Source organism: Ovis aries, chromosome 2 (assembly GCF_016772045.2).
Source record: "Ovis aries strain OAR_USU_Benz2616 breed Rambouillet chromosome 2, ARS-UI_Ramb_v3.0, whole genome shotgun sequence".
NCBI classification, from domain to species: Eukaryota; Metazoa; Chordata; class Mammalia; order Artiodactyla; family Bovidae; genus Ovis; species Ovis aries.
The window spans coordinates 34,023,164-34,050,644 of NC_056055.1; the positions used below are offsets into that span (position 1 = coordinate 34,023,164).

The 27,481-nt window shown below is 35.4% G+C and overlaps 1 protein-coding gene across 3 annotated transcripts in view; it reads left to right on the forward strand.

Moving 5' to 3' along the window:
• The window catches only part of AGTPBP1 (ATP/GTP binding carboxypeptidase 1), a 191,940-nt gene that overhangs the window by 44,265 nt on the left and 120,194 nt on the right, over positions 1-27,481 (forward strand). For 2 of the 3 annotated variants that reach the window (XM_060409111.1, XM_060409112.1), the window contains exons 3-8: positions 11,031-11,094; positions 11,490-11,636; positions 14,044-14,175; positions 15,999-16,092; positions 23,757-23,794; positions 26,453-26,661. In XM_060409111.1, the coding sequence (XP_060265094.1) occupies positions 11,031-11,094; positions 11,490-11,636; positions 14,044-14,175; positions 15,999-16,092; positions 23,757-23,794; positions 26,453-26,661 (684 nt within the window). Of the gene's footprint in view, positions 1-2,713; positions 2,782-11,030; positions 11,095-11,489; positions 11,637-14,043; positions 14,176-15,998; positions 16,093-23,756; positions 23,795-26,452; positions 26,662-27,481 lie in introns of all 3 variants that reach the window. The other variant, XM_015093043.3, reaches the window with a different exon arrangement.

Sequence of the window (27,481 nt, forward strand, 5' to 3'; positions counted from 1 at the left end):
TCTAACCCCAAAACTGTGAGCCTGGAAAGCAACTATAAGGAAAAAACTGCAAAGCGCAAATTTGTGGAAGCTAAATGGAGAAGGCAATGGCACCCCACTCCAGCACTCTTGCCTGGAAAATCCCGTGGACGGAGGAGCCTGGTGGGCTGCAGTCCATGGGGTCGCTAAGAGTTGGACACGATTGAGTGACTTCACTTTCACTTTTCACTTTCATGCACTGGAGAAGGAAATGGCAACCTACTCCAGTGTTCTTGCCTGGAGAATCCCAGGGATGGGGGAGCCTGGTGAGCTGCCGTCTTTGGGGTTGCACAAAGTCGGACATGACTGAAGCAACTTAGCAGCAGCAAACAGATGTTACTAAACAAGAAATGGACCATTGAAGAAATCAAAGAAAATCATAAAATACCTGGAAACAAGTAAAATGAAAATAATAGTCTGAGATTCATAGGATGCAGTAAAAGCAGTTCTCGCAGGCACGTCTATAGTGATACAAGCTGACCTCAGGAGACAAGAGTCTCAAATAAGCAATCCAGCCTTACACCAAAGGGAAGTGGGGGGAAAAAAAGAACAAAAAACCCCCAGAGTTACTAGAAGGAAAGAGATCATAAAGATCAGAGCAGAAATAAATGATATAAGACCGAAAAAATAGAAAAGTCAGTGAAACTAAGAGCTGGTTTTTTGAAAAGATAAAATTGATAAGCCTATAGCCAGATACATTAAAAAAAGAGGGTGCTCAAAATGATAAAATCAGAAATGAAAAGGACATTATAGCTGATACCACAGAAATAGATATGATCACAAGAGACTACTGTGAACAACTATATAGCAATAAAATGGACAATCTAGGGAATATAGGCACATTTTTAGAAATGTACAGTGTCACCAATCCTCAGGGAAATGCAAATAAAAACCCCGATGGGATTTCACCTCACACCTGTCAGAATGGCTGTCAATAAAAGGAATACAAATAACAAATGTTGGTGAGGAAGTGGAGGAAAAAACCCTTGTACACTGTTGGTAGGAATGTAAATTGGTACAACCACTGTGGAAAACAGTATGGAGGTTTCTCAAAAAACTAATGATAAAACTACCATTTGATCCAGAAATTCCACCCCTGAGTATATTCCAAAAAACCCCCAAATACTTATTTTAGAAGATATATATTTACACCCCAGTATTCATATCAGCATTATTTACAGTCGCCAATATATGGAAGTAACTTAACTATCAACAGATGAATGGATGAGAATATATGATACACACACACACACACACACACACACACAGGTGCAAAATGGAATACTACTCAGCCATAAAAAGAACAATATTTGCCATTTGCACAGCAACATGGGTGGACTTGGTGGCATTACTCTAAGAGAAAGAAGTCCGACAGAGAAAGACAAGTACTGTATGATATCACTTAAATGTGGAATCTAAAAAGTATAACAAATGGGGATATAACAAAGAAGCAAATACACAGATATAGAGAACAAACTAGTGATTATTAGTGGGGAGGGAGGTGCAGTTAAGTGGTGGGGAATGAGAGGTAGAAAGTATTTGATGTAAGCTAGGCTACAAGGATATATTGTACACATGAGGAGTATAATCAGTGTTATTTTAACTCTACATAGAGTGTAACCTTTAAAATTTGTGTAAAATATATAGAAATACATTTGAAGTGTATCTCTTTTCCTAAATATTGGCCTCTAAGCTCCCTTTCCCCCTTTTTTAATTAAAGGAAAAGAATTGTGGAGAAATTTAGAAATCTTTAAACAATAGAAATAATTTATATTGATTTTTTTCTATTTATTGTGATGAAGGGGATCATCTGAGTCATGAATTGTTCTTCATTAGTCTTATTTCTATGTGCTTCAAATTAAAAAAAACTTTTTTATTGAGGTACAATTGATTTACAGTGTTGTATTTTTTTAAAAATTGAAGTCAGAATTAAAAAATAGTATTAATTTAATGAAACCACTTCAAAATGGTGGTAGGCTTCTGTTTTCATGAATTTCTGGCTTTTGTCATAAAGATAATAAGGAGGCTTGCCTTTATTGTTCCTACTTCACCTCTGGTTCTGGTACTTGTCTTATTATATTGATCTTAAGATTTTAGATGTATTGACAGGGATTCACTTAGTCCATGATAGAAGCTGTGATGAAATGCAGGGAAGGTCTTGTAAACTGAAATCCAAAAGTACACACAGAGTAGAGCTAGCAACATCAATGGAAGGAACATTTAAGAACCAATTTAGAGTATTTACTGGGCCAGTGGAGACATTGATTATATGTTTTATACATTATCTAACCAGTCCATTCTAAAGGAGATCAGTCCTGGGTGTTCTTTGGAAGGAATGATGCTAAAGCTGAAACTCCAGTACTTTGGCCACCTCATGCGAAGAGTTGACTCACTGGAAAAGACTCTGATGCTGGGAGGGCGTGGGGGCAGGAGGAGAAGGGGATGACAGAGGATGAGATGGCTGGATGGCATCACTGATTCGATGGACGTGAATTTGAGTGAACTCCAGGAGTTGGTGTTGGACAGGGAGGCCTGGCGTGCTGCAATTCATGGGTCGCAAAGAGTCGGACACGACTGAGCGACTGAACTGAACTGAACTAAATCTTATTATATGTTAACTATATGATAAATCTTTATGCAGTTTTTTTTTCTTTCATGTTTTAGAAGAAAGCTTTTTTTCCCCCCTACTTTTCAGAAAAAACAAGGAGAGAAATGACAGCCAAAGGTTCTACAGGAATGGAGGTTCTGCTGTCAACATTAGAGGTTGGTCACTGATATGCTTTAATTATGTAGCTGTTAATACCAACTAGTACTGAGGGGAAAAAAAATTGAAGTACAGAATTTTTATCCTAGTGGAAGAGCCAGTGAATGGGAGTTTAGTTTTTAGATTACTCACAATGGGGATATAAGCATTCTGATATATATTAGGTAAACCTCTAACTTTATTTCCCTATGGTTATAATGATAACCCTATTTTAAATCTTAACGTTAAAATAAAACACTAGTTGGAAAATAAACCTTTAGCTTAAAAGATTGAAATTGGAAATTCTCACTGTGTTAGTTGCTATATATTCATGATTAAGTGTACTTCATACATTGGTTGCATAACTGTTGATATTAATTGCATTTCTGTGCTAGTATAAAAGTTTGTGGTGGATCAGCAGGACATGCTCAGAATCACAATTTTATATTTTATTCAGTGCAATGTTAAGAATAAGAATTAAGTACATTGTATACCTTAGACTTAAACAATGTTATATGTCAAATTATATCTCATTAGAACTGGGGGGGAAAGATCAGGGAGTGAGTTCATGTGTTGTTGTTCAGTTGCTCAGTCATGTCTGACTCTTTGAGACCCCATGGACTGCAGTGCACCAGGCTTCCCTGTCTTTCACTGTCTCCCAGAGTTTTATCAAATTCATGTCCATCGAGTCAGTGATGCCATCCAACCATCTCATCCTCTGTCACCCCTTCTCCTCCTGACCTGTCTTTTTACCAGCATCAGTGTCTTTTCCAGTGAGTTGCCTCTTCACGTCAGGTGGCCAAAGTGTGTGTGTGTGTTGTGTCTGTGTTTTGAATGCACCACACCATATGGCCTACAGGGTCTTATTTCCCTAACTAGGGATTGAACCCGTGCCCTTGGCAGTGAAAGCACAGAGTCCTAACCACTGGACCACCAGGGAATTCCTGTTTTTGTTTTTGTTTTTTTAGTTTAATTAATTTACAATATTATATTTTTTATAGTTTCAGACGTACAGCATAGTGATTCAGTATTTTTGCAGTTTATATCCATTAAAATTATTATAAGATAATGACTGTAAATTCCCTGTGCTGTACAATACATTCTTGTTGCCTGTATTTTTTACATAATAGTTTGTAAGTCTTAATTCCACACCCCTAACATGCCATTTTCCCCATCAGTAACCACTAGTTGGTTTTCTGTATCTGTGAGACTGTTTCAGTTTTGCTTTATCCATTTGTTTGTATTATTTTTTAGAGTCCACATATAAGTGATAGCGTATAATATTTGTCTTTCTCTCTGATTTATTTCACTAAGCATAAAATTCTCTGGGTTCATCTGCATTACTGCAAATGGTAGGATTTCATCATTTTTTCTATGGCTGAGTAATATTGTTTGGCTGTTGGTGGACACTTGGGTTGCTTCCATAGCTTGGCTATTATAAATAGTACTGCTATGAACATTGGGGTTCATAAATCTCTTCAAATAAATGTTTTTGTTGCTTTTATTTTTTTGGATATATACTCAGAAGTCAATTGCTGGATCATACAGTTGTTCTATTTTTAGTTTCGAGAAACATTCATACTATTTTCCACAGTGGCTGCACCAATATACATTCCTGCCAGCAGTGTACAAAGGTTTTTTTCTTCCACATCCTTTGCCACATTTGTTTTTTGTGTTCGTTTGATGATAGCCGTTCTGACAGGTGTGAGGTGAAACCTCATTGTTTTGATTCGCATTTCTATAATAATTGTCCTTGCATGTGTGTGTGTGCGAAGTCACTTCAGTTGTGTCTGACTCTTTGCAACTGTACCCCGCCAGGTTACTTTGTCCATGGGATTCTCCACACAAGAATACTGGAGTAGGTTGCCGTTTTCTCCTCTAGGGGATCTTCCCAACCCAGGGATCGAAGCTCTGTGTCTTATGTCTGCTGCATTGGCAGTGGGTTCTTTGCCACTGGTGCCACCTGGAAAACCATAATAATTATCCTTATATCTCCCATTTGTAATTCACCACCTCCCATCTCTGTTGACCTCAATAAATTGAGACATGAACAAACAGAAAAAAGCATAGGTAACAATACATATACCAGACCAAAAAACCCTTTTTAAAAAAAGGGTAAAACAAAAGACAAAGAAGGACATTATATAATAATGATAGGATGAATACAAAAAGAGGATATTAAATTCATTAACATATATGCATTCAGTATAAGCACCTAAAAATATAAAGCAAATACTGACGGACACAAAAGGAGAAGTAGACAATAATGCTTAACAGTAGGGCACTTTAACACCCACTGACTAGACCCTTCAGGTATGCCCTAATTTGAATCCCTTACAATTATACAGTGGAAGTGAGAAATAGATTCAAGGGATTAGATCTGATACACAGAGTGCCTGATGAACTATAGATGGAGGTTCATGACATTGTACAGGAGACAGGGATCAAGACCATTCCCAAGAAAAAGAAATGCAAAAAAGCAAAATGGCTGTCTGAGGAGGCCTTACAAATAGCTGTGAAAAGAAGAGAAGCGAAGAGCAAAGGAGAAAAGGAAAGATATACCCACTTGAATGCAGAGTTCCAAAGAATAGCAAGGAGAGATAAGAAAGCTTTCCTCAGTGATAAATGCAAAGAAATAGAGGAAAACAATAGAATGGGAAAGACTAGAGATCTCTTTAAGAAAATTAGAGATACCAAGAGAACATTTCATGCAAAGATGGACTCAATAATGGACAGAAATGGTATGGACCTAACAGAAGCAGAAGATATTAAGAAGAGGTGGTAAGAATACACAGAAGAACTGTACAAAAAGATCTTCGTGACCCATATAATCACGATGGTATGGTCACTCACTTCAGAATGCAAAGTCAAGTGGGCCTTAGGAAGCATCATTATGAACAAAGCTAGTGGAGGTCATGGAATTTCAGTTGAGCTATTTCAAATCCTAAAAGATGATGCTGTGGAAGTGCTGCGCTCAATATGCCAGCAAATTTGGAAAACTTAGCAGTGGCTACAGGACAATTTTCATTCAAATCCTAAAGAAAGGCAATGCCAAAGAATGTTCAAACTACCGCACAATTGCACTCATCTCACATGCTAGTAAAGTAATGCTCAAAAGTCTCCAAGCCAGGCTTCAGCAATACGTGAACCGTGAACTTCCAGATGTTCAAGCTGGATTTAGAAAAGGCAGAGGAACCAGAGATCGAATTGCCAACATCCGCTGGATCATGGAAAAAGCAAGAGAGTTCCAGAAAAACATCTACTTCTGCTTTATTGACTATACCAAAGCCTTTGACTGTGTGGATCACCACAAACTGTGGAAAATTCTGAAGGAGATGGGAATACCAGACCACTTGACCTGCCTCTTGAGAAATCGGTATGCAGGTCAGGAAGCAACAGTTAGAACTAGACACGGAACAACACACTGATTCCAAATAGGGAAAGGAGTAAGTCAAGGTTGTATACTGTCACCCTACTTATTTAACTTACATGCAGAGTATATCATGAGAAACGCTGGGCTGAATGAAGCACAAGCTGGAATCAAGATTGCCTGGAGAAATATCAGTAACCTCAGATATGCAGATGACACCACCCTTATGGCAGAAAGTGAAGAAGAACTAAAGAGCCTCTTGATGAAAGTAAAGAGAAAGTTGGCCTAAAACTCAACATTCAGAAAACTAAGATCATGGCATCCAGTCCCATCACTTCATTGCAAATAGATGGGGAAACAGTGGAAACAGTGACAGACCTTATTTTTTGGGGCTCCAAAATCACTGCAGATGGTGACTGCAATCATGAAATTAAAAGATGCTTACTCTTTGGAAAGAAAGTTATGACCAACTTAGACAGCATATTAAAAAGCAGAGACTTTACTTAGCCAACAAAGGGCTGTCTAATCAGTTCAGTACAGTCACTCAGTCGTGTCCAAACCTTTGAGACCCCATGAACTGCAGCATGCCAGGCCTCCCTGTCCATCACCAACTCTCAGAGTTCACCCACACTCATGTCCATTGAGTCAGTGATGCCATCCAACCATCTCATCCTCTGTTGTCCCCTTCTCCTCTCGCCTTCAATCTTTCCCGACATCAGGGTCTTTTCCAATGAGTCAGCTCTTTGCATGAGGTGGCCAAAGTATTGGAGTTTCAGCTTCAACATCAGTCCTTCCAATGAACATCCAGGACTGATTTCATTTAGGATGGACTGGTTGGATCTCCTTGCAGTCCAAGGGACTCTCAAGAGTCTTCTCCAACACCACAGTTCAAAAGCATCAATTCTTCTGTGCTCAGCTTTCTGTATAGTCCAACTCTCACATCCATACATGACCATTGGAGAAACCATAGCATTGACTAGACAGACCTTTGTTGATAAAGTAATGTCTCTGCTTTTTAATATGCTGTCTAGGTTGGTAATAACTTTCCTTCTAAGGAGTAAGCGTTTCTTAATTTCATGGCTGCAGTCACCATCTGCAGTGATTTTGGAGACCCCAAAAGTAAAATCAGCCACTGTTTCCCCATCTATTTCCCATGAAGTGATGAGACTGGATGACATGATCTTAGTTTCCTGAATGTTGAGCTTTAAGACAACTTTGTTACTCTCCACTTTCACTTTCATCAAGAGGCTCTTTATTTCTTCACTTTCTGCCATAAGAAGGTGTCATCTGCATATCTGAGGTTGTCGATATTTCTCCCAGCAATCTTGATTCCAGCTTGTGCTTCATCCAGCCCAGCATTTCTCATGATGTACTCTACATATAAGTTAAATAAGCAGGGTGACAATATACAGCCTTGACATACTCCTTTTCCTATTTGGAACCAGTCTGTTATTCCTTGTCCAGTTCTAACTGTTGTGTCGTGACCTACATACAGGTTTCTCACGAGGCAGGTCAGGTGGTCTAGTATTCCCATCTCTTTCAGAATTTTCCACGGTTTATTGTGATCTACACAGTCAAAGGCTTTGGCCTAGTCAATAAAAAGCAGAGACTTTACTCAAACTTCCCTGGTGGCTTAGATGGTAAAGCGTCTGTGTACAATGAGGGAGATCCAGGTTCAGTCCCTGGGTCAGGAAGATACCCTGGAGAAGGAAATGGCAACCCACTCCAGTACTATTGCCTGGAAAATCCCGTGGATGGAGGAGCCTGATAGACTACAGTCCGTGGGGTTGCAAAGAGTCGGACACAACTGAGCGACTTCACTCTTACTTAGCCAACAAAGGGTCATCTAATCAAGGCTATGATTTTTCCAGTAGTCATGTATGGACATGAAAATTGGACTATAAAGAAAGCTGAGCACAGAAGAATTGATGCTTTTGAACAGTGGTGTTAGAGGAGACTTTTGAGAGTCCCTTGGATTCAAGGAGATCCAACTAGTCAGTCCTAACAGTCCTGAATATTCATTGGGAGGGCTGATGTTAAAATTGAAATTCCAATATTTTGGCCACCTGATGTGAAGAGCTGACTCGTTTGAAAAGACTCTGATGATGGGAAAGTTTGAAGGTGGGAGGAGAAGGGGATGACAGAGGAAGAGATGGTTGAATGGCATCACTGGCTCAATGCATGAGTTTGAGTAAACTCTGGGATTTGGTGATGGACAGGGAGGCCTGGCGTGCTGCAGTCCACGGGGTCCAAAGATTCGGACACAACTGAGCAACTGAACTGAAGTGAGCAGGACATTACATCCCAAAATAGCAGAGTATATAATCTTTTCAAGTGCACATGGAAACTTCTCCAGAACAGACCACATTTTAGGCCACACAGCAAGTCTCAAAAAATTAAAAGGCACATGAACATATGTACAATGATACTGATAGTTTATGGTGAACAGTGTCAGATTTGTGATCTCTGAAGAAGATTTGGCTTCGGGACCCGGGACCAGGCTTGATTACTCAAGAGCTTTTGTGTAGCAGTGTTTTATTAAAGTATGAAAAGAGACAGAGAAAGCTTCTGACATAGATATCAGAAGGGGGATGGAGAGTGCCCCCCTGGCTAGCTCTAGTGAGGGAATTATATACTTTTTTATTTAGCTATTACAATAAATCAAAGAATGTCTCAAGGTTGTAAAAATTTTACCAGATCCACTCCCACAATTTGCATTTTAGAATAACAGGATTAGAATTTAACAATAGAAAGATCCTACCAGACCCACTCCCATAATATACATTCTAAGAACAGGATTAGACAGGTTTTCAAGAAGGAAAACTTCCCTGGTGGCTCAGATGGTAAAACATCTGCCTATAATAATGTGGGAGACCTGGGTTTGATCCCTGGGTCAGGAAGATCCCCTGGCGAAGGAAATGGCAACCCACTCCAGTATTCTTGCCTGGAAAATCCCATGGATGGAGGCACCTGGCAGGCTAGACTCCACAGGGTCGCAGAGTTGGACAGGACTTCACTTTCACTTTCAAGGAGAAATTGTCCTCATGCAGGATATATTGTTGTTATATAATCCTTAGTACAGAGTTTGAATTGAGTTGTTTGTTGTGTAATCCTCAGTCCTGGGCTTAAAGAAAGAAAAAAAAAGAGTTTTATGTGACAAAGACTAAGGACTGTAGAGAAAAAAAGTCCTTTCCTCCTTGAGTTCCAGACCTCTTTCTCCTCGGGGACCACCCCCTCCCAAATTCTTATCCACCTGCCTAGGAATTGACTCTCTTATTGGAGTCAACTCTCTCAATACCTTATTGTGTTAAAGTGGGTGTTAAAGTCCCCTACTCTTAAGTATTATTGTCAATTTCTTCTTTTGTGTCTGTTACTATTTGCTTTATATTTTTAGGTGCTGTATATTGAGTGCATATATGTTAATGAGTTTAATATCCTCTTTTTGTATTGGTCCTTTTATTATTACATAATTCCCTTCTTTATCTTTTGTTTTACAAGTTTTTTGTCTGATATGTATATTGCTACCCATACTTTTTCTGTATGCTCCTGTCTCTATTGAAGTCAGCAGAGATGGGAGGTGGTGAATTAGAAAAGGGAGACCTATCTGGATAAGGCCTAGAGATAACAGTGTAACTTCCATTCAGGTTTTAGTGGCTTGAACGCAATTATTTGTCCCAAACCTAATTACAAAATGTGGAAAATGTGGTTTGGCTGTGTACCCAGGAAGAAGATAAACACATAGTAATATTGTTCCTGTAACAATCCATTCTTTTCTTTAACAAATGTTTGTTTCTTATTCTTCCAACTTCATCCCCAGTGAGTCAGTGGTCCAGTTAATAATACCCTCAGTGCTAAGACAAGGGTCTCTGCTTAATGTGTGGTCCTCTTTCTGTTCTGGATTTGAATTTTTGGACCCATTAGTTTCTGCCCTTAAATGGTGAAGCAGAGACAATATTTATTCCTTTTTGGAAGGAGTTAGAACATGAGTCCCATTCTAGTCACTGATACACTGCAATTCTGAAATTTGTCTAAATAAACACTGTAAAATCCTTCTATTCTGAGATCAGGCAGTTTCTTGAATAGGCCACAGTTCTGTTGTCTATTTTTCTGAACATTGCTTTTAGTAAGAGAAATATAACCATAGTACAGTATTTAAACATTTTTTCTTATTAAATTGTTTGTCCAAACTTTGGAAAATATTAATAATTACTCTTCAATTTTACTGGTAGGTGTGTAAATTGCTCCACTAAGAGCAAGTTAATAATACCTGTCAGAATAAATGTCCATATCATTGACCCAGAAATTCCAGGAATTTCCCATGTATAGTTGTACTTGCTTCCCTGGAAATGTATATACTTGGTTTTGGTTACAATTTTTTAATAGCAAAAGATTTTAAATATTTAAATGTCACATTAATAGGTGGTTACCTAACCAATGGCATTGCCATCTAATGGAATATATCAGGTAGAATTATATCTTTTGGAGAAATCTATATATAAATGTTTATTTCCTTGGATTTCTTTTATGTGTGTACATTATCTTGTTGGATACACAAAAAATTGATAATACAGTTACTCTTTGAGAGGGGAACTCAGTGGCTGTAGGTCATGCCTTTTATATTTTGATACATTTATTTGTATTATCTATTTGGTAGAAGTTGATATGTCCAAATGACAAATTAATTCCTGTTGATATTAGTAGCTCAAGTGATTTGCAAGAATTTTTAAGAGCATTAAGAAGAGACTGAAGTGATGTATGAGAATAGTGAAAACCTAAATACATTTATTCTTAGAGAAACCAAATAGGTCATCTGTAAATGTAGGTAGTTCCCAACAGAGAGAAGTTTGGGAATCACAGATTTATAATGTTTTAATAAAGCAAATAAACTGTTTATTTCAGAACACAAAAGATCTTCAAACTACACTTAATATCTTGAGCATTCTTGTTGAGCTGGTGTCAGCAGGTAAGTTTTTGTTTCCTTTGGTCTATTTCTATTTGTAAACAATGATCAAAAATGTATCATGTATACTTTGGAATTTTCTGATTCTCATACAGAGGCTATTCTGAGTATTGGAATTTGGAAGCCAAAATGTCATACTCTTTGTTGTTGCTTTGTTTTTGATATCTTCCAGTGTCCCTCAAACCCATGTGGTTTAGAGCCTTGAACATGAGTTTTGCATCAGTGTTTATTTACTGTCCATGCTATTTTTTAATTAATATAAAGTAAAATTTTATTTTGATGTTATTTGTTTGCCTTCTGAAGTCATCACTTTTACTTGAATGCTAACAAGGTGCAATATCTAATATATTATGGAAGAACTTGTGGTTTGAATAGATTTCTTTCAAAAAACTTTTTAGGTGGAGGTCGAAGAGCGAGTTTCTTGGTCTCCAAAGGTGGTTCACAAATATTATTACAGTTACTTATGAATGCCAGCAAAGAATCACCCCTGAATGAGGAGTTAATGGTGCAGATTCATTCCATTCTTGCAAAGATTGGACCGAAAGGTAAGGGTTTCACTTGCATGACTATCAAGTGGAACTACTTTTGTTACGTTGGTTCTGTGTGCCTTGAAACTGGTAAACTTTAAAATCTAAAATTTTACTGCTTATTCTTAGCCTTAGTTAGGAATGCTTTTTATAGTCAACTAGTGACCTACATGAATTGAGGATCCTAAATTCCCACATATTTCTATTGCATGTGATGGAAAAAGGAAGACACAAATGTGTCAGAATCAGAAATGTGTCTTGGTGTGTGTGTGTGTGTTTCTGGCATGTATATGTTATAAAGGATGCACATAACATGGATATTGTTGAGGCTAGAAGGAGGGAGTGTGCGTGGAGATGCTTTGAGGAGCATAGATATAAAACGTGTTTTCTTTTCATTGTTGTTCAGTTGTTAAGTCATGTCCGACTCTTTGCAACCCCCTGAACTGCAGCGTGCCAGGCTTCCCTGTCCTTCACTACCTCCTTGAGTTTGCTCAAACTCATGTCCATTGAGTCAGTGATGGACTGTCACAAAGTGATAGTCATGTCTCAATGCTTAAAAAGCTTACAAGCTAGTTAAGGTCAAAAAAGATATAAAAAATTGTAAGACTGATTTATTACAATAGTAAGACACAAAATATTGAAAACTACAAATTGAAAAAACATAGGCTATAATACAAGAGAGGAAGCTGATTTAGATTAGGTTAAAAGAGAAAAGCATTCTTTGACTAGAACCTAAGCTCAGTGTAGAGTTGTCTGTCTGCACAGAAATTGAAATGACTCTCTAAACTCTTTGAGCAGTGATTTTTTTAACGGTTCTGCCATTGCCTTGTGGCTTTAAACTTTAAAGTATTTGGCTACAGTGCTTTTTCTAAAAAGTGTCTGAAAATGTGTATGCAGTTTGTATACTTACGTGTATTTCATGCGTATCTTTTAGTATTGTATGAATATTTAAGTAACACTGTTAATAATCATTGTCTTAAGGTATCCCTGAGATGACTTTAATTTTTCAGGTATCTTAGGGACCTTAAGACTTAAACATATATTCAGTTTATTTAAGAAACATGTTAGCTCTTTCTTATAATTTTAAACTCTTATATTTGAGATTTAAGGGCTGCTTTCTGAAATTTTTGTTGAAAATGAAAAATAAAATGAGAAAACCTTTTTGTATTGGTGAATATTGTTATATCATGCCTCCTCCTCTATTTAAAACCAGGTTATCTTTCTTATGCTTTTCATTAAAGCATAAAGCTTTCATTATCTTTCTTGTGCTTAAATTAAGATATTGTTTACTTTATATTTTTATTTCTTTAAGGTCCCTTGTAAGTTGTAGCTCTTTTAATATTTTCCTCTATACTTCTAAATTTTTGCTGTTTCCTTAATTATTTGTCCTAGTTTTATATTTTTATATTATTGAATTATATTTGAATTTCTTGGGTGGTTTTCTAACTTTTTTACTTTTCCCTTATGGGCTGAGAATAATTTTCCCTTAGGAATATTAGGTTTTTTGACTTACATTGTCTGTTGATGAAATAACTGCTTGCTAGTCGTGCTTACTTCCTTAGTTAAAAATCTTAACATTCTTAAATTCTTGTTGTCCAGATTGTTTTTTTTTAACTATTTTAATCTCTTCCTAATAATAAAAATCAAGAACTTTCTTTTCTTCCTTTTCTTTGTTAAGAATTAGCTCCCTCTAGAAATTTATTTGATAATATTTTTTAGATTATTTTCTAATAAGCTGTTCATTATATTCTTTTGGGCTTCCCCAGTGGCTCAGCAATAACAAATCTGCCTGCAATGCAGGAGCCATAGGATACTCAAATTCAATCCCTGGATCTGGAAGATCCCCTGGAGGAGGGCATGGCAACCCACTCCAGTATTCTAATGCCTGGAGAATCCCATTGGCAGGGAGTCTGCTGGGTTACAGTCCATAGGGTTGCAAAGAGTCACTCTTAAAGTGACTTAGTATGCATGCATGCATATTCTAAGTCTGAAAACAGTACAGTAAATATTAAGTAAATAATTTTGGTAATGTACATTAAGATTCTTCCCAATTCTCTTTAACCATGTGATGGCATTCCTTTGACTGTGTTAAGCTGGAGAGACTTTCCTGTGTGGGGTAAATCAGTTAAGTTATTCCTTTCAATAATGGTTTAAGTGTTGGGCCACTCCAGCCTCTGTTGCCCTGCCCTATATTCCTGCCTGCCTCCTACTCTTTCTTTCAAGCCATGTTTTAGAAGTGTAAGAAGTATTAAAATATATAAGAAAATGATTACAGCTTTAGTTATTTCAGGTCAACTTTATATTAATAGTTGATAATAAGCATTCATAGCATTAATTTTAGGAATTCCATTGTTTTATGACATTTTAATTTTAACCAAAAGTTACATAGGAATAAATTATGTTTTTTTCATTTATTTTTAAACAGACAAAAAATTTGGAGTGAAAGCTAGAATTAATGGAGCTCTAAATATAACCCTGAATTTGGTCAAACAGAATTTGCAGAATCATCGCTTGGTTTTGCCTTGTCTTCAGCTTTTACGAGTATATTCTGCCAACTGTAAGTATTTCAGAGCAGCTTTTAGTTAGCTCGATGTTGTCACATTAACACAAAATGAAAATTTTAAAGTACTTTAACTCCATAAATCTCTGAAAGTTGTGGACAAGGAACGAGAATATTTAATATGGCTCTTTGTAGTTCTAACCACTCCCTCAAAGGTGATGCATGTAAGAAGGTGAGTTGACAAAGTCTTAAGAATTCTCATTAATTCCCCCCATTTGTAAAGGTGTGTAGTTAGGCTGATAAGTAGGCAGCCTGTGGAAGAGATGTTGAAGAATATCCGAGTATTGACAACTGGAAAAACTGCTGTGTCTATTTGGATTTTTACAGATGAGAGGAAAATTGAGAAGGAAGGAATGTGGTGGCATAGACACCTGGAGCTAATTATCTTTAGCAATCAATAGGGAAGTAGAAGAACCAAAATTAATAGGACAGGAGCCTCTGAGGAAGCTGTAGAGAGCAGTGATCAGAGAGAGAGCCTCAGATGAAGTGTCTCCCAACATAAACACACACACACACCCACGCCCACACCCACCCTCTCAGATGCAGTATCTCACAACACACACACACACACACACACACGGAGAGATAGCCTCAGATAAAGTGTCCCCCAACACAAATACACACACACACACCCCCCACACCTACCCTTCCAGATGAAGTGTCTCACAACACACACACACACACCCCACACACACACCCCATACATACTCTTTCTTTCTCTCTCTCTCGCTAATATAATATTAGGTCCCAACACCCGAGGTATGGATTTTCCATTTCCTGACTATGGATATGAGATTGGAATGTTAACAAGATGCTTGACATTGAGATTTTAGAGTACATTTTATTATAAGAACATCATTGCAAAGTAATGATAATCTCAGTGGTAGGTTTGTGTGTATGTGTATGTATTTATCTATTATCACTATCTATACTTTGAAAGTATATCTAAAGGTGTGCTCACAGAAAAATAGTTTTGAACACTTAAATAATTAACACTTATGTAATTAAAAAGAGCATAAGGAAATTAATGAATTGGCTATTTATAAAGAAATTAGGAACAGAGCAATAAACATAAGGAAAGTAGAGAATGAAATAGAAGAAATACATTATAAAATTTAAAAAAATTCATTAAAAAACAAAACAATTGGTTTAAAAATAGATGAACCACTGAATTCCCTAATTTAGGAAAAAGAAAGACAAAATAGACTAAAATTAGAAGTGATAATGGAGCGATAAGCAGATAAAGAGGAAATTAAAATTGTCATATAAAACTTTAGGAACTGCATTTTTAGGGCATTTTATTTCATTAAGCACCAGGAGGCTAGTAAATGGTATATCTATAATTTTTAAATAATATTTCTTCCAGGATTGAAAATGTTAGGCCCAGTTTTCTGGTTAGGTAATTGTTTGCATGTTCTGTCTAAAGTTGTGACCTGTTTTTGGCTACTGCAGTCGCTTTAATTAAGGTCCTCATTACTTCTCGCCTAGACCACAGCCATCTTTCCTATAGTGCTGTTAGATCTGACCTGCTTCTAAAATCTGACCTGCAGATCTGATTTGTTGTTGCTTTTGGGCAATTCACCATATTTGAAAGAATTAACAACTTCTAGGAACTTTCATAATTTATTTACTTCTTTTCCCACTTCATCTTCCCATTGGCATGCCTTTGAAGTATCAACTAAGGTGGACTTTATGAGAGACTTAGAGTTCACATTTACTAAACAGTTTGTATATGTTTTTCGGCCATGTGCCACATGTATAAACATTTCTATCCACTGAGGTTTTTAAATCACTTTTCATCTTTTTTTTCCCCTTCCCAGCTGTGAATTCTGTATCTTTAGGGAAAAATGGAGTTGTGGAACTGATGTTTAAAATCATCGGACCGTTTAGTAAGAAGAATTCCAGTCTTATGAAGTGAGTAAATGTTTTAAGTGTAAATACAAATATACCCTTTGATATTTGGGGCCTTATCATCTTAATCTGTATAGTGAGATGATTGAGTTCAATTATGTCTAGGGTCCTTTCTTAGTTCTTATATAGTGATTTAATTATGACAAAGATTTTCTTTAGTATAAAGTTTAATCTTCAAAAATATATCAGAATTAGAAAACTGAATTTATACTGTTATAGAAATTTAGACTTTGAATATTCCTAGATACTAGGAAAAAAGATCTTTACAGAGTATCACTCATTCAGAAACATTTATTGAGTGCCTACTATATTCCCTACCCAATTTTATAATCTTTCATTGACTATTTCCTTCATTCTCACAATTATCTGGGTATATTTTAAATTTATATGTTTCTTTTTTGTTAAATAATGTCATTCTTTTGCTTATTTGAGATATGTATATATATATGTATGTCTCAAAATATATACTACATATATGTATATTTATGTTTGTGTGTATATATGTATATATATACACATACACCCACAAATATATATATATATACACACACACATTCATTTGTGTGTCTTTCAACCTCAGAACTTGAAAGCATTTTCAGTTATTTCATTATATTAGTGCTTTCTTAAGCCATTTTAATGGTCATTCTTTAAAAAAAATTATTTTGGAATTTTCCAAACAAATATAGCATTTATATTATATTAAACTAACTATTTTGAATTATTTATATTAATTACTTATTATATTCCACAATTATGAACATTCTGCCATTTTTGTTTCATTTGTTCCCCCTCCACACTTTTATTTATGTTTCCTAAAGTATTTTTTTAAGCAAATCCCAGATATTATTTACTTATATATGAATTTCTGTAAGCAAGTACCAGGTATTTTCTCATTTTCCCCCTAAATACTTCATTATGTAACTCTGCTAAATAAGGACCTAAAATTAACCATAATACTATAATCATACTCAACAAATTTATTGATTGCTTAATACAATCTAAAATTCTGTGTGTCTACTTTTCTCTAGTTATCTCAAAATGCCCTTTTGCAGTTGGTTTGTTTAAAACAAAGTACACACATTATTCCTCATTATATTTAGGAAATTTCCAAATCTACACACAGATAGAATAATGAACCCTGATATACCCATCAGTCAATTTCAACAATTGTCAACATTCTGCAATTTAAATTTCATCTTTCCCTTTTTTGTCTCCCTCCTACCAGTATTTTAAAGCAAATATCAGTCATGACATTTATTCTGTTAATTCTTTAGTATTATCACTATCAGACAGTTTTTTCTTTTAGTGTTACCAAAGTATCATATTTTTGTTCAACAATATTAATAATTCTTTAAGATCATGTAATATCTTCTGAATGTCTAAGAAATGTCTTTCTTTCTTTCTTTTTTTTTTTTACAGTTGTCTTGCTCAAATCAGGATTGAAATAAGAGCTCTTCTACATTCTGTTTGATTGATAAGTCTTGTAATCTTTTGCAGTCAGTAACTATTCCCTGTCCCTCTGTTTTTTTGTTTCTGATTTATTTGGTGAAGGATCTGGGTGACATTTAATAGAATGTCACAACATAGATTAAGATAACTATATCCTGGGGTCTTTTAACTTGTAGGTATACTTTCAAATTTTTTGTAGACTGATGGAGCTTGAGGCTTGATTAGATTTTTTTTTTTAATTATCAAAATATTTCATAGGTGGTGCTGGGTCTCTGTTTTGCATTACTTAAAATTGTCGAGTTGAAGTGGTCCATCTCCTATCACCTAATCACTTAGCAATATTTCATGACATTGCTTAGATCCATTATTTCTTAAAAATGTGCAAAATAATGACTTTTCTAATTTTCTCATTCTTTTACTTCTATTAGTTGTGAATCTTTTATAAGGAAAAACTTGTCCACATCAACTATTCATAGGCTAAATTTTGCAGTGAATTAGGTTCAGAACATACCCAGTCTTTTCACCCTTTCTTAATAAAGGTCAAATATTTAGCTTGTTCCCTTCTTGAAAATAGGTGCTTACTTGCACATACAATTATTTATTAAGTATTTGGTGGGATGGTGGCATATTTACCTATATAAAGATTATACAGTCTTAGAGCATCTGATGAAATGTGACAAGATAAAAGAAAATGATTGTATCACAATTAGTAAGACCAGCTTCCAGAATAGGTGCAGTGAATGGACTCTGGAAGCAGGCAGAAACTGGATCTACCTGTTAGCTCTGTCACTTACTGGCTTCATGATATGAAGTAAAGTATTTATAGCTGTGCTGTATCTTTGTTGCTGCACAAACTACTCTCTATTTGTGGTGCGTGGGCTTCTCATTGCGGTGGCTTCTCCTGTTGCAGAACATGGGCTCTAGTGCACATGGGTTTCGGTAGTAGTGACATGTGGGCACAGGAGTTGCAGCTCCAGGGCTCTAGAGCACAGGCTTAATTGTTGTGGCACATGGAGTTAGTTCTGCAGCATGTGAGATCTTCCCAGACCAGGGACTGAACCCATGTCTCCTGCAGTGGCAGGCAGATTCTTCACCACTGAGCCACCAGGGAAGCCCCAGTTACCTAACTTTTTATGTCCCAGTTTCCTGTTTGTAAAATAGTAGTATTGGTGCCTACATCATAAGATTGTTTTGAGGGTTTAGATAATTCCTGTAATTAGCACAGTGCCTATATTAATGCAGTGTAATTAGTTTAGGTAAGCAGTATAGTAATGTGGATGAATGAATCCTAGTTAATATTAAAAATATATTCTTTATCTTTAAAATTTTTATGCCTTTCCTCTTTTTGATGTTTACAGTACTTCATAATTAATTTTTATCTAATGACTATGATCCACTACTTAAGATCTAAATTAACCTATTATAACCCATTACTAAATCTAATATACAATGTTCCTAGGAGATAAGAACATTTTACAAGTATCTTTATAATATACAACATGATATATTTCTAAAACCATGTAGAAATCAGTGGGTCTAAACTTCTGAGAAAGGAATGTCATTATCTAAATTATCCCTTCATTCTTTTCTCTGTGTTTTAAAAAGAACACCTTTTTTTAAACTTTGCTTTGAAAAGGATAAACATTCATTGATCAGACATCTGTATCATGATTCCTTTATTATTTTGAATAATCATAGGGTCTCCCCCCATAATTAAACAATCTCAACATCTAGAGCATTTGTGTCACAGTTCTTCCTGTCCTTAAATAGTACCCTGCATTTAGTTGAAGAAGATTGAGGATTATTATTTATGTTTGAAGAGCGATGCTTCCCTTTTAGATTTCCTTTCCTTTCCAGTTTTAGGTTTTGGATTTAAACATTGTTAATTTACAAGGAAGCAACTCTGAATTTATTGTAACACTATCATTTTGAGTTTCTCTATAGGTTTGGAGGGGCCTCCCTTGTTGTGCTAATGGTAAGGAGCCTGCCTGCCAGTGCAGGAGACGTAGATTTGATCTCTGCGTTGGGAAGATCCCCTGGAAGAGGGCACGGCAACCCACTCCAGTATTCTTGCCTGGAGAATCCCCATGGACAGAGGAGCCTGTCAGGCTACAGTCCATAGGGTTGCAAAGAGTCGCACATGACTGAGCAACTTAGCATACATAGGTTTGGAGGTAATTGCAAGGATTGACCTCCCAACTTAAATAACTTTATGAGTACCTGGGGCTTAAGCTTTTCCTTCTTCACTGCTCTTAAATGAATAAGCCATAAACTGTATTTAAAGCCATTGTTAGCTGTGTTATTCTGTGTAGGACTTATGAAGATTGGAAAAATATATGAGGAAGTATAAAATATTAATGCTGAGAAATTCTAATTAACATAGTAAAATGTGCATTTCAATAAATATTTTTCTGTAACTGTTTGATGACTATATTATAAATTCATACAGACTTATAAGTGACATAGAATTTCAGAAATTCCTCTGTGCTGAAGTTTTTAAAAATATCTTTAAAATAACATCTTGGTGAGACTATCTAGATGACTTTACACCAAACTTCATAATTTCTTTTAATCTAGTGGAGCTATGGAACAGGCATGATGGGAAGAAGGAACTGGGTGTATATCCCAGTTTTGCCAGTGTGAAGAATAAGCATCAAGAAAAAATCATAGAGTGTAAGGCTTAGAAAATGTCGGAGCATTTTTGTTTGGTTCACATGTGTTGTAAAGAACTGCTAATAGGGAGAAAGAGAAGGCAATGGCACCCCACTCCAATACTCTTGCCTGGAAAATCCCATGGACGGAGGAGCCTGGTAGGCTGCAGTCCATGGGATCGCTAAGAGTCGGACACGACTGAGTGACTTCACTTTCACTTTTCATTTTCATGCTTTGGAGAAGGAAGTGGCAACCCACTCCAGTATTCTTGCCTGGAGAATCCCAGGGACAGAGGAGCCTGGTGGGCTGCCGTCTATGGGGTCGCACAGAGTCGGACACGACTGAAGCGACTTAGCAGCAGCAGCAGCAGGGAGAAAGATGTTTCTCAAAGTGCTCTTAAGATTTTTAAAATTTTAAATTAGAGAAATGCAAATCAAAACTATAATGACATATCACCTCACACCAGTCAGAATGACCATCATCAAAGAATCTACAAATAGCAATTGCCGGAGGGGGTGTTGGGAAAAGGGAATGCTCCTGAACTGTTGGTGGGAATGTAAACTGATAACAGCCATAATGGAGGACAGTATGGAGATTCTTTAAAAAACTAGGAATAAACCTATTAATACCATATGACCCAGAAACCCTACTACTGGGCATATACCCTGAGAAAGCCAGATTCTAAGAGACGCATGTGCCCGAATATTCATTGCAGCACTATTTACAGTAGCAGGACATGGAAGCAACCTAGGTATACATTAAGAGATGAATGCATAAAGAAGATCGAGTACATACATACAGAGCAATATTACTCAGCCATAAAAAGGAACAAATTTGAGTCAGTGGTAGTGAGCTGGATGAACCTAGAGCCTATTAAGTAAAAAGAGAAATAAGTCAGAGAAAAATGAATATTGTATATGAATTCATGTATATGGAATCTAGAAAAATGGTACTGATGGACATATTTGTTGGGAAGGAATGGAGATGTAGAGAACTTGTGGACACAGCAGGGAAGGAGAGTGTGGGATGAATTGAACAAGGAGCATTGCACTGACATATCTACACCATTATGTGTAAAATAGAAGATAGCAAGTGGGAAGTTATTATATAATGCAAGAGCCCAGCCTGATGCTCTGTGATGACCTAGAGTGTAGGATGCAGGGAGGAGAGGGTGGCTGTAGAGGAAGAGTGTTGGCTTCTGGATTTTGTCTTGTTTAGGAAAATGTATCCTACACAACTATTATGAGATTTTTCTTTAGTATTTTTTCTAATGTTAGAAATTAATTGTCTCTGGAGGCTGAAGTTCAGAATCAACCTGTCAACAGGACCGGTGTTCCCTTTGTTGCCTGTAGGGGAGAACCCCTCTCTGTCCCTAGCTTTCGATGTTTGCTGGCAGTCTTCAGTGTTTCCTTGGCTGGTAGCTGCGACATTTCAGTCTCGGACTCTGTCTTTATATGGTGAGCTTGTGGTTCTGTCTTCAAATAGTCTTCCCTCTTTTTACTAGAGCATCAGCCTTGATGCATCAGCAGTCTATTCCAGCATGACTTCATCTTAATTATATCTGCAAAGATCTTGTTTCCAGATGAGGCCACATTCTGAGGTGCTAGGGGTTAGGACTTCAACCTATCTTTGTGGAGGAGACTGACATTTCTGATTTCATAATTTTCTTTCTTAGCAACCGTTTTAGTCATTTTTCATCACACTTAGTTTTTATGTGACCTTAGGCATATTATATTCTGAAATCTTTAGTGTCTTTATTCATAAAATGTGCCAATTCTAGAGACTAGGATTAAAAAAAAGTTAAACTATAAAGCACGTACAACTAAAAAACACGTACAAAGCATGTAGAACAATTTTTGGCATTTGTCAGGTCTTACTGAATGAAGTCTTCCTTTTCATTTTTTTCCCCTCAATTGCCATTTTACTTAGAAGGCCCAGTTAGTTCTGTATTTAATTTTGACCAATTTAAAAGTCATCCTTGTTCTGATAGTTTACAGTCTTAAGAGCATATTACTGTGTAATTAATTACAAGGCTTATGCAAAGTTTCTTACTGATGAATCAGTGCTCTGAAAATTGTTTTAATTTTATACTTTTCATTTACTTTCAACATGCCATTACCAAAACTGCACATTGTTTGAGAAATTTAGTTGCATGAATTTATATTTTTTAGAGCATACACTTTTGCTTTTATCTTCCAAATGTTATCATAAATAAAGTTTTATATGATTGCTTTACCAAAGTATAATTGTTAACGGCTTGCTCTAGAGGGTAACAATAATGAGCATTTATCATAAATGAGCACTTTTGTGCCTAGTCCTAGATTATTGTTTCAGGTTTTACTGTGAACCAGCATCCATCTTAAAACTGTATCCATCCGAAATCTTCTAAGTCATTTTAAAAGTTATCATCTGATCATGCTATGTGTCCTACTAATGGGTGTGCAGCTTTATTAATTTTATTCCCTTGTTTTCAGTTTTGTTTTCTTGAGTAGATATTTTTGGTTTTAATTTTTTACTTTTCCATAGATGTGTACATTTTATTACATTGTCAAGATTATAAAATAATCTATGTAAGAGTTAATTTTATTTTCTAATTTTATAACCATGAAGAACCTGCTACTGTGGGTATCTAGTAGGCATTCAACAAATCCTTAATGATGAGTGAAATGCTTAAATTTGACAATATACATATTTATATGCAAATTAATTATCCTTATTGAAATCTTAAGAGGTACTGTGCTATGTAGTCTTATATTTTTAAAGTTCCTGAAAGTAAGTACCATTTCTTTGGTAACTCATTTCTAAAAAAAGCATTTGAATTACAGGTTTTCCACAGTGATGATATATATATTTTTAAAGGTGCTGAATGGCATTGATTTCACTGTGTGTAACTGCATATTTATGTTCAGAGAAAATCTGAGTGCTCTAATAGGCAGTAAGAATTTTTGAGATATGAATTAAGTCATTGTTCTCTTTGGTGCTATATGGCTGAAAAATGTTAAGGGCTCATACATCCTCTCCCTGATCTCCTTGTCCCAAAATATTTCATATTTGTTACCACATTAAATGTTAGGATTATTGCTTGATAGAACTAACATACTTTGAAGTGAGATAGCTATGAATACCTATAGAATTTTGTAGTTACAAACTCTGTTAAAACTTGTTTTTGTTTTAAGTTTTTTGTGACTCTGAGTATGATTGTTAATAGTATTCCATCGTGAACTCTGGCCCAGTCAGAATAGTATTCCTTTGTGAACTCTGGCCTAGTCAGATACAGGTACAATGATTCCATTCATCTAACCTCTGATATGAAGACTTAAACATTGTTCATTTTCTTCTTTTTCTTTTCTTAAACATTTTCTGGTGCTTCTTTGTTGATACTTCCTCATAACCAATTTTAACCTGAAGGAAGTGAGGCCTACAGAGAGGCACCATATGTAACTGAGTAGCCCAGGAATGATATTTGGAGTAGATACTGATTACTTATCTGAAAAGATTGTATGACTTTACTATTGTAGATTAATTTTACTAGTTTTGTTGTTGTTTGTGTTTTCTCATGTTGACAGGGTTGCTTTAGACACTCTTGCTGCATTGCTAAAATCAAGTAAGTTTTTAAATACTAGAAATACTAGATACTGTTTTTCTGAGTATTCTAACTACTATTTTAAAGAAACTGGAAATGTAGATTTAGTTAATGGCTATAAAGCTTGTTCATAATAATTTAACATCAAAGTTGATTTTATCTTTTAGTGCAGTTGATTGATGTATAACTAATGTCATTTATGTTTATTGAGCTCTAACTTGTTTATCAGTGTATTTATGTAATTTCTTCAAGTATATTTAGTTCCTTTCTCTAAATTACTTATATAAAGCCTTGTTAGTATGGGAAAGTAACATGTAAATACAATATAGTATCATTTTGAAAAAGTGACCCTAACTTGGCCTTGAGAACATTTACTATGAAGAGTATCTTTGACAACTACTGTCTCTATAAAATGTATGATTTTTAATTAGAACCTCCTTATTAGAAATTTTATTACTACCATAAATTCAGATTTGTAACATTAAAGTGGCTTAATGTAAATTTAGAGTTTATTGAATGCATTTAGAAACTAAAGCATTGTTTTTTTAATCTTTGACATTGAAGTGTTGGAGGAAATGTGTCATACGTTGCTTTTGGAGAGTAACCATCTATACATTGTGTGGATCTGTCTCTCCATGATACTCAATATCTACATTTTAGCACTCCCATTCTCACTGGTTGATTAAATTAACATTGTATTTAACCATGATAACATTCAATCCTAAAGATCTATGTTGATGGCTTTTGATGTCATTTTTCCCCAGAACTGTCTATCAAGGGTGAGACCAACTTGCCCTTAAGTTTGAATTATGAGAAGAATAGTAACAAATGATTAATTGATTGAAAATCTGATATTTGATAATGATTTATTAAATTAAAAAATAGCCTTAGGTATTAATGTTATAGCTGCTATGTTCAGTTGACAGTTTTGTCCTTTAAATGCATAGTATTCAATTAGATTAGCTGTATACCTTTGTTTTCATGTAGATTAGCTGTATAGCTTTGTTTTCATATTTGATGTGATAAACTGTAGACCAAGATTAGAATACTTGGATTAATTTCAGAGATATCTGTAGCCTTGCTTTGATGTGTCCACCCTGCCTTTGTTGTTCAAGGCGTTTAAACATTAATTTTTAAATTAATATAGGTATATATTTTTTATTTAGAGTAGATTAAAATACCCATTAAGCTAAATGTTTATTAAAGCTTATTACTAATTTGCAGAATCACTAATGACAAAGTCACTAATTCTAAGTCAGGAAAAACTAAAACATAAGTTTCAGGGGTTTATAGAAATCAGTAACCTAAAATGATTGAAATGCTGATTTCTTCAGTTTTAAATAATAATCTTTCTTTTACTCCCTCCCTTTTTCTCCTTCAGAGGAGGATGGTAGGCAAGCACAATGGTAAAAAAGTAACTGACAAGTAGAATGACTCTGGATTGCAGATAGCTTTGTACTAAGGGTCACTCTCTGTGTTTGTGTTATGGACAGGTTTCTTATTTGATCTTCGATGAAGAATTTAAATATTTCTCGTAAATACCATTTAGGCTTTTGGGAATTCCACTGGAAACACAGTTTGTGATAGGAGTTTCAGTAATTGTAATGTCTTTTAAGACATTATGATAAGTAATATCTTTTAAGTATTGTTGGTGATACTGAAAAGCTAGTAAGCTAAAGGTTTATATATTCCAAACAAACAAACAAACAAAAATATATATATTTGTCTAAAAGACATGAAACTATTATTAGTTAGAACTATTTGAACTTTTTATAGATCGCCACCCACCACCACATGGGTGCGCCAATGATAAGAGTGCAAGAGAATGTGCAATACCAACTCACCTGAGGTTGTTTAGTTAGAAATACCAGTCTCTTCCTCATCTATGTTTATCTCTAAAATAACAGGCTCATGGCATGAACATTAAGATAATGCAGCAGTAAGGCTGTGCTGCTTTTAGTTGCCTGCAGTACTAGTTTTAAATGTGCTAATACACACCTAAAACATAGGTAAAGACACTGAGATCAACAAACTTCTTAATGCCCTCTTAGACATTATGTTCTGATATTAGAGAGCTGGGAGAAACTCACGGGGTAGGAGGGGTGCTTTCTTACGTGAAAAGTCCTTAATACCTCTATTGTATGTTTGGAAGAGCTAGTTTGCTTTGCCTGATAGCCACGCCTTAGCAAACTAACTCTTCTAGACACAAAATAAAGTGTGCTTACATACAAAGTTAATTTCACACAAAGGTTGTAATGGAAGTTGCAATAATGATAGTGGCTTTTAAGAAAATCATAGTCACAACTAGTAAGTTAAAGGCTTATATATTCCTTTTGGTATAATCAAAGTTAATATATTAATAGGTTTTAAAATTGTGAAAGTTTCATTAGTATTAACATTTGGAAAGATACAACCTTAATTGTGTTAAAGATATTTTGTTATTTATTTACCTCAAAACAATAGATAGGCAGATTTCTGGAAAATTATACTTAGTTATCTGGAACTTATCGTATTTATTTTGTTACCTAAAAAATATTTAAATATGTGGTTGCCATAGTTTTTCTTGGAAAAAAGGAATTATAAGAATTTATTACAATATTATGGTTATGTTTTCAATTTGACTTTACCAGTGTCTCTTATTATTTTAAAAATATTCTTTTTCAATTTTTTTTGTTAAAGAAACTAATGCCAGGAGAGCTGTAGACAGAGGATATGTCCAAGTCCTTTTAACAATTTATGTAGATTGGCACCGCCATGATAATCGGCATAGAAACATGCTCATTCGAAAAGGAATTTTACAGAGTTTAAAAAGTGTTACAAACATCAAGTTGGGAAGAAAAGCATTTATTGATGCCAATGGGATGAAAATTCTTTATAACACTTCGCAAGTAAGTTTTTAATTTTCTTCCTGTTATTGTTAATGATAGGATTTGATTCTTAAGAAAACTTACTATTTCTAAAAGTACAATATGATAAATATATTTAAAAAATTTGAAAACCAAAAGGCACAATCGTTTCTCACGTGTGACCTTAGACTAAGTTCGAGAAAGTACTTAGTGTATATCTCTGCAAGATGAGATTTTTTCCCCCCCGTAGGTAGAAGGAACACGTATAAATCTCTGCCCCGGGCAGGAATGGATTCCATATAGCCATGTTTTCTAAGGTTTGCTGTTATCTATACTCAGTTTTGTATGTTCCTTTCATAAATATTCATTAATCCTTTATGACTGGTAAGGGAGGTATGTTATTTGTGAGTGTTCTCTGTGTCTTTTTTCTGGAGAGAATATTTTTAAATGATGAAGGTACAAAAGTGAAACTTGGAGTTAGGGATTCTGGTTCTGCCAGCCATCATACGCATAAACCTTCTCAATAGTATTCTAGCATCTGTAGAAGGCTCTTGATGACGGGGAGTGGGGATGTTGCAAAGCAACCCTTTTGTTTTTACAAGACTCTAGTTATTAGAATGAAATCTGTCTTCTTGAAAATTCCAGCCAACATCTTGATTGTGCCCTCTTGGTCTTACACATGACAACTAATCTTTTTGTGGGAGTAGTTAAGATATGTGAATACACATTTTATGTTAACTCAGCTTTTTTTATTGTAGATCAATCATATGCACTTATTTTTACTATTCCTAAAATAGACAGTATATGGGGAGAGATTGGGTGATCGGTTTATGACACTTCACATTTCTAAGTCTTAGTTTCT